The sequence below is a fragment of the Botrytis cinerea genome, chromosome 7, assembly GCF_000143535.2.
Source record: "Botrytis cinerea B05.10 chromosome 7, complete sequence".
Taxonomy (NCBI): Eukaryota; Fungi; Ascomycota; class Leotiomycetes; order Helotiales; family Sclerotiniaceae; genus Botrytis; species Botrytis cinerea.
The window spans coordinates 2,161,671-2,169,938 of NC_037316.1; the positions used below are offsets into that span (position 1 = coordinate 2,161,671).

Below are 8,268 nucleotides of genomic sequence, written 5' to 3' on the forward strand. Positions count from 1 at the left end.
GAAAAAAACGGTGGATTTGGATTTGGTTATATAAATCGTGGTGTACGTTTGCCCATGATTGCCAGAAGTGCAGCAACTGGCACACCAAGAGGCTGCCGTAATCCGTGATAGCTTGGCACGGTGGAACGTGGCACGTGATCATTGGAACCTCATCACGCGAATCAATTTGGAAAGTCATAACTTATCATCTAGAATATAACATGCTATAAATACCTACTCTCATCTTCGTTTCTATAGAAAAGACATCTATTTGAGTCTCAACATGATCTATTCAGCTGTTTCTTATTGCAACTCTCCCCTGGAATGCTATCGGAATACATACTCTCGATTCTCCTCTTTTCGAACTGATATAGCTAGTAAGACCGGGAACCTTTATGAAGATTTAATAATATTGAAGTCGTCATGATGATCATAGAAACTTACCCTTAGAGTCAGTATTTTGATGCCTAGGGATGTACCTAGTGTCGTCTACTCTAGAGATTGTAATATTACGTCGTTGTCATGAAAGAAACCAAGAGACCTTTCGTTATGATTGAACCGTTCCTACAGGTCATAGCTCTTGAGAATCGAGAATTTCACAGTGGATTGTTTGCAAAGCTACTATAAACATGTAAGTCAAGCCCTCGGAGGATAAATTAACAATACAAGAATGAGGAAATCAGCATCAAAGAGTCGCAAGACAGAGGATTCTTCTCGAAAAAGAGATCTAAGAAAAAGCTTTCCAACAACCACATCATTCAGAAGATCACACCGCCAAGCACAACAATAAGATTCATCTCACTTCTGAGCTGTGCTTACACCGGGGTACACATAAGGACTGTCCTGCATTTTTTCCCAGTCAACCCCTGTTCCGTTGCAATATGTATAAACAAAGTACAATTTTCCATCAGCCATACCAGCGGTATTTTTATACGGAGTGGTATTGCACCAATTGGGTGTGTTTGTGTAGGAGGGTTTGTCACAGTACTGGTACGTCACAGAGTTCATATACCCGGCGGGTGCCGATTTCTCTGCTGCTTCTGTCAAGGTGCCGCAGGATCTAATTTTCGATCATTAGTCTGCTTTCAGTGACGCTTTGTATTTCACATTCGTAGGAGGAGAGGTACAGCATACTCTAGTACATAAGGAATAAAAGTCCAGTATCCACACTCATTCTCACCCAAATCTTTCTTAGACCCCACTGTATCCGAGTAGGTGAGAGTTTTTGAGAAAGTATAGGTTGCTCCGATGTCGAAGGCCGACTCCAACACTTTGGCTACCGCTCCACCTATGCCTGCATTGATTGAGAATGTGTTGACGTAGCTAATGGTTTGGGTAGTGCTGATGGAACATTCGGTTCCACTCCCACATGAACTTTAATTTGGAGATGTTAGCAAGTGGCTTCCGCCAAACAGATAAAAACATTGATCTTGATAGCGAGAGAATGTTGTTTCATTGGGATTTCAGTGCAGAGCACAAAATCCTGGAAGAATATGCTCAACAACTCGAGTTTGTTTGAGCTAGAACTTTTATTGTACTCACGCTCCTGACATAGGCATTTCTTGCCCGTACTTCAAGGTCAAGCGTATTTCACAGTACGCTGAGCACCCTTCCTTGCCAGGTACGTTTGGAATCGGTTTAGAGCAGTAGCCTTTGCTATCGAGCGTATTCTTCTTGGGACAGTTATAGTCGCTGACGTCTACCTTCATATTTTCTGCGCTGCAGATACCATTGTCTCGATCAAAAAGAACATGACGGGCAGGAATTGCCGATGTGCCTGCGGCGAAGCCAAGGAGAAGGAGGCGCTGAAGAAGCATATTGCGGATGTAAATAATAATATAAAGAATGTATTCAGAGATCAAAACTTGTTAGGAAAGAAAATTAAAGAAAATGAATGACTGAGTTGTGAAATGAGAGACTTAGACCGATGCACCACTCCTTTAATAATGGACTTGCAGTCTAAGATAGACATCAGATACGAGATCAAACGCAACTTCCATCCACACAAACAATATATCCATCACAATTCCTCCTTGTAAGATTGAAAAATAGACTCATCCTTCGTATCGAGGGTATGTTTCCGTTGCGTTCGCTAGCACAGCAAGGAGACACTGGTGAACAGCCTTTACGTGCGCCAACAGTATGATGAAAAGGGGTGAATATCATATCCAGAAAGAGCACTGCTACTCTAATCCTACGACATAATTTCAAACTTCGATATGCCAAGCTTTTATACAATTCAAACTTCCTCTTTATCAAACAGAACTTTGCTCTGAGCCTTTGAGTTGCGGCACGAAGCTCTAATTTTGCACATGCCAAGAGTCTTAAGAAAGGAAATAGAATGGTTGTAAGGCTATGAAATTGCTGTTTGCTATTTCGGTCACACATTATCGATGGTTATAGGTTTAGGTTGTAAGTTGTTGTCGCAGGCTACGAAGATTGGAAGCTGGATTAACATTTGATGCAGTTGGTGACCATTACTACATGTACTTTCCAAAACTGATCGTGAAAACTATGTGGAAAGGACTCGTTAGATGTTCCTACCAATGGTTATTTCTATCGATCTTGGAACTGTGGATGCTGATTTGCCGAATAAGATGGTGGCAGTGCTCAGAGAGCGTCTGTGCCGCATGTGCCCCATACTCCTAGTAACAACTTCGAAATGGTGGCATTGACAACACAGTGTGACTTCCTATGTTGGTGGCACGCAGCGAAGGACTTTAGGTCAAACGAAGTTTGACTCTCTGCGACCATGCATATCATAACCGTAATTCCTTTTCTGTTGACATCCCCAGACTCATAATACGATATCGCTCTGATCTGGAATGCTTTCTAGTCAAGATTAGACTGAAATCAAAATTGTCTTCATATCTCTACCTCCAGCTTTCTCGTTGATTATTTGCTGCTTCTAACTTCATCTTGGAGTCCTGATAATTGCCAGTTTTCACCAGCTTTCACAATGTCGAACGATAGCCATTGCATCAACGATAATGGCGGTGTATCCAGCACTCTCGGCAACCAATCTGCTTGTTTCTGGCCTTTTGTTTCGACCGATCCAAATAGTACCCAGTTTGGCAATGTGTCACTTTCCGCGCTAAAAGCATGTTGCGGCACTTCCGACCTCATCGATTATCCGCTCAATGACCAATACAACTGCACAATTCAGTATTGCCACTTTCCTCCACCAAATGGCGACGACACGATCATGCAATGCCTCCAAGACGTGTTTGACAGTGGCAATTCAAGCCATCGGGTTGACCTCCTCTGCACGGGGATTGACAAGATTGAGTCGATGGGTCCAATTGTTCGAAGAGGTACAATCAATACGATCCTTTTGGCGACGGCAGTCATTGCATTTGGGAGTTGGGCTCTTTAAAAAGAAGTTCAACTCATTTCAAGAAATTGTGGAATCATTTGGTGGGATGATGGATCTAATCGTGGGTTGTGATGCGGAACTACTGGTGTACGGTCCCGTGATAAGGCGGATGTAGCGAATGTGTCGTATCGGCCCTGGTCTTAGCCTTCCGCGACAATTTCCCCTATCGTTTGATGTGTAGATTTGATCGATATCATAATGAGATAAAATCGGATTGATGAGCTATCAAGACTTTTCAAACTCATCAACTTAAGCACTCAATTCCATTTTATGATGGCAAAATAAAGGCGGTGTAGGTAAATCAAAATGGACAGCTGACCTGACGATATTCAAGCCGTGGCGTGCTTCAATTGCTCAGCCGTTCGAACGATAACTCCTGTTGTCTTTATGTTATTGCGCATCAAAAGTTTTGAATCTTGCATGTTTCATAAATAATAGTAATGGAAGTCCTGCCAAACTATTCTTACACGCCCCTCGACACCTCCAAACCTTCAATTCGTCTTCTCCGTCTCCAGCGCAACGAACAAGGTTCAATCAGTGGCTTGCTAGAAAGTTTTCCCCTTGATGACCCGGAACGTCCGGTCTTTAGAACTTTGTCTTATGTTTGGGGCCCTAAAGTCTTTCCTCACAACATCCTTATCAATGGGTGTTCGTTTCCTATACTGAGCAGTCTTCAGCCATTTTTAGAAATCATCTGTGATGACGAAAAGTTGAAGCAAAGTTGGTGGTGGATTGACTCAATTTGCATTGATCAGAATGTGGGATTGATCGCAGAAGTGGAGCGCAATACGCAGGTCGCTATGATGAGGAGAATTTACGAGGAATCAGAAAGGAGTTTCGGTTGGCTCGGTCCGGGAGACGATGAGGGCGAGCAAGCAATCCGCTTTTTGAAGATGCTAGCAAATCAGAAGAAAAGATTAGATTTGCTTCACCAAAGAAGATTGGGCGGAGATAAAAAAGCGAAAGATGAAGAGCTAGGAAACGAGTTGAGCGATAGGAAAAAATGGGCTGCATTAGAAAAGTTGTTACTGAGGCCTTGGTGGACGAGAGTTTGGACACTTCAAGAGTATCTTGTTCCGCGAAAATTTGTGTTTCAGTGCGGACACGAAACCATAGATCGGCGGAAATTGACTAAAGCAATGAGTACAATAGGCACATGCAGGAGAATCGATGAGACATTGCTGGCTCATAAAGCATTTGAAGCTCCATGGATACGTCGTCGTGTATTCCATTGGTATCAAAGAGGTGCCCCGACACAGTTGATAGGGTTGATGGGATACATTTCGGATTACAAAGCTACTGATCCTAGGGATAGAATCTACTCTGTTCTCGGCTTGGCTGCGGATGGATTCTTGGCTGATCCGCCGAGATATCAGGACAGTTTTGAAACGGTTTATTCAAATTTGGTCAAAAGCTTTGTTGAGAAACACAAGAGTTTGGATATTCTCTGCTTCGTGGACCGGTTCCATTGTTTAGAATATTTGAATGGCCAGCTAATACTTCCCTCTTGGGTGCCAGATTGGAGAGCCGATGTACAGCCGTGGATGGTTCCTGCAATAGCTGCTCAAAGTGGTGCAGGTCACATCGGAAACCTTCGTCCTATAATGTTCTGGCATCCCAAGGGCAACAATTATGATGTTTTTATGGCTGGAAAGAGCAATCCCCCTCTAAAATACAATTTCTCCACAGATCTCAGGATACTGACCTGCCAAGGAGTGTTCGTAGATCATGTCGACGGTATTGGCGGCCTCAAGGTAGTTTACACAGACGAAGATAAGACAAGCGACGAAATTGCCGAGGTGTATCAGAGTATCGAGTCAACAAGCATACATGGAACAACTAAAGCTTCTCAAAGCAACATCGAGTTACTAACTCAAGCTGAATTGGATCCAAAACAGGCATCTAGATACATGGATCACATTTTTCGCTGCTTGATGCTAAATCGGCAAGACCGATATCTTAGTCAGGATATATCAGCCAGGGAATTTTCGTATCTAGAGTTCCAAGCATTTTGCTTCGCGGCAATGAAAAGGCCAGGTGATGTGCATCCCCTGTTTCTCGATTGGTTTGAACGCAATCGGACACTCCGAATCGGTTCCCACTCACTCGAGCAGATATGCAGAGCAACACCATTTCCGGAGTCTGAGTCCTTCGCCGGCTTTGACTTCATGGATATCTCAACCAACGAACAAGGATTCATTTCTCGTTTCAGAGATACCACCAAATGGATGGCGCGAAGACTCATGACCACAGACCAAGGATTCATTGGTATGGTTCCGTGTCGAGCACGGAAAAGCGATCAAGTTTGGATCCTGCTTGGATGTAGCATTCCTTTAATTTTGAGAAAATGGGAGGACAAGAAAGGCTATCAAGTGATTGGAGAATGTTATCTCCACGGATATATGAGTGGCGAAATTCAAAAAGAAGTCATAAGTAGAATCCGAATAATCGAGGATGTATGCTTGTTATGACGAATAACATCAACATTCTTATTAGTCCGGAGCACAATTCCGGCTCAGAAACTTATGAGTTCTTGGTATTATATGGCATCTCAAGTGTTGTAGTCCCTCAGATGATCCATTAATGAGATCGATCCGACATTCTGATCAATTAGAATAGGTAAATTCAAGGCCTAAACCCTTCTTGTCTTTGTGTGTACAGCACTTCTGATCATAGAAATGGTGACCCGCGATTCCTGGATAACAGCTGAATATTAGTTTACATCAATCATTTAATATCCAGCAAAGAAGTTCTGATAGTCTGAACCTTGAATATTTATGATATGCTTTAAAATGGTCCGACGCTCAATAGCCATGAAGTCACTCCCATGCTCAAGACAGACGCGTCCAAGTACATAATCACTGAACGTTGACTTTGAGTAGACAGAAATTGTACAAGTTCCTACTTTCCCCACATTTACCAGTACTTGAAGGCTTTAAGTAAAAACTCAGTTTTGACTACTCACCATCTAAGAACAACGTGAAAATGGTAGTAGGAAATGCTCCCCACTCATACATTGCAGATCTCTATTTTCCATGAGTTTTTGCAAATATCACATAAATCACTCAGTCGAACAGTAAAACGATTTCTAATGCATGCGCGCGAATAGCGCATTATGAAATCTGGAACATATAGATAGATTACCACACTCAGAAAATGCATTACCCCAATCCAGAGGGCAAGGTCCCTCAGCTAAAGAAACTATTGCAAGTAAGCCTTGCAGATTAAGCCCAATGCATGAAGATCCCAAAACGTCCAGCCGACTTCGGCCATTCCAAGCCCCCGGGCCATGGGATACATACGGTAACACGGGTACATGGATTGTATTGTGAAACTCGGTTTGCATGGGGTAAGTAAGCCATGACACGGGTTGATATGCGGGATTCCGAAAAAAGATTCTTAGGTCTGTTGAAGTTTGGTATGCGTCCTGCACGAGGGATTAAGTAGATAGGAATGATGAATATTGAAACCTGGTAGCTGTTTAATGATTTGATTGACATAACTTTTGTTTTTTTGTATTTCTTGTGTTCTGGTCAGTTTTATATTGTGCGAATCCCCGATTTATGTTACGCGATGTCAGTTCCCATCCGCTTTCATGTTCTTACATCCATTTATGAACCTCGGATATTACTCTCCTAGTTGTGCTCCGTAACTCCATGAGAATTCCTCACTCCGTCCGGAGGTTATGTCATCCCGCACGCACACAGTACACCATTTCAATGAAATTGGCGCTTTCAGACCTGGCATGTGTGGTGTATATTCTGTCTAGTGTAGGTAGTGATTTTCGTCTTTGGAGATTTGGGCAAAAGGTTATGGGGAAGTGACAGTTCTTTTGACATGTATGTGCTGGATGAGGAATGGTGTGGTGAGAGGAGTTGCTTCTGCTGCGAGGGATTGAAAACAAGTGGCAGAAGGTTAGTCCTCGTGTTTGTGCAGTAAGATATGTTTCGTACCAGGTGGGTATTCGGTGAGTGGAGAATTTGTATAGCATGTTAGATTGGAGTGATTGATCATGCACGAAAAACAAGTCGAGGCAATTGGAGTACAATCATCCAGAATCTGCTTTGCTGGCGACAGAAGACTCAATGGAAAATCCCCGAGTCGAATGCAAAGTATCATCCGTCAGCGTATTTACCGTTTTCACAGGACTCCTTCGTCTGAGAATTAAAGGTGCACGGCATTCTGCATTGAGCCTTCATGGCAGGGATTCCCAAACTTGTTTCTTCTAACGCGTAACACGAGATCCATATTGTGTGTTGTGCGCTACAGATTCATCGTTGTCAACTTTACCATCTCTCATCCCACGCTGTGTTTGTAGATCAGATGGACCGCTAGGTCAGCCGTGAGAGCATGAGTGGAACTATAGGTATCCAATGCCAAGTTCCAACTTGATAGTTCAAGCACCCATTCTTCGTTTTTAACAGCTGACATCATGTATAGAAGCATTGATGGCGAAAGAAGGTAACCCCAAAACGAGTTCATCTCCCAGTATTTCCGAAATCAAGAGATGTGATGATCAGATGATATGCCCTTCAGTGCAAAAGTAACTCAAGATAGGTATGCATTGTATGCATCTTCACGGCATATCCCTTTATCGTATTTGAAATCTAGAGTCCAGGAGCTTTCTGGGTATGACGATTAACCACCTTGGCCAATTGACAAAGGCTCCGATATAAATGACAACCTGGTAGGTATTGATAGGATACTCTATCTTTGAGGCTTTGAAAGGTTACCAGAAGTGACAAGTGTAGAGATTCATCGCCTTGTATCCGTGCTTGTGCCCGTTTGTAGTTTCTCAAGTACGCCTGTGTTTTCTTTGAATTCTCGAATACATGTGCAAGAACCGGAAAACAAAACCATAACGATTTTGCCCCATAAATGTACATAACGACCCTCCCCCTAGTAGATTTTAG

General features: G+C 42.9%; 3 protein-coding genes across 3 annotated transcripts; 2 read left to right on the plus strand and 1 right to left on the minus strand.

Moving 5' to 3' along the window:
* Positions 1-41: 41 nt before the first annotated feature.
* BCIN_07g05850 (hypothetical protein) lies at positions 42-1,998 on the minus strand. The gene is made up of 3 exons (XM_024694181.1): positions 1,522-1,998; positions 1,114-1,353; positions 42-1,039 (listed from the first exon to the last, which is right to left on the minus strand). The coding sequence occupies exons 1-3, from the start codon at positions 1,794-1,796 to the stop codon at positions 778-780; spliced, it is 777 nt and encodes a 258-aa protein (XP_024549970.1). The 5' UTR covers positions 1,797-1,998; the 3' UTR covers positions 42-777.
* A 20-nt stretch (positions 1,999-2,018) lies between these two features.
* Positions 2,019-3,634, plus strand: BCIN_07g05860 (hypothetical protein). Its single transcript, XM_024694182.1, has one exon. It carries the CDS (start codon positions 2,939-2,941, stop codon positions 3,353-3,355), a length of 417 nt encoding a protein of 138 aa, XP_024549971.1. The 5' UTR covers positions 2,019-2,938; the 3' UTR covers positions 3,356-3,634.
* Positions 3,635-3,663: 29 nt separating this feature from the next.
* BCIN_07g05870 (hypothetical protein) lies at positions 3,664-6,419 on the plus strand. The gene has a single exon (XM_024694183.1). It carries the CDS (start codon positions 3,796-3,798, stop codon positions 5,824-5,826), a length of 2,031 nt encoding a protein of 676 aa, XP_024549972.1. The 5' UTR covers positions 3,664-3,795; the 3' UTR covers positions 5,827-6,419.
* The last annotated feature ends 1,849 nt before the right edge of the window (positions 6,420-8,268 follow it).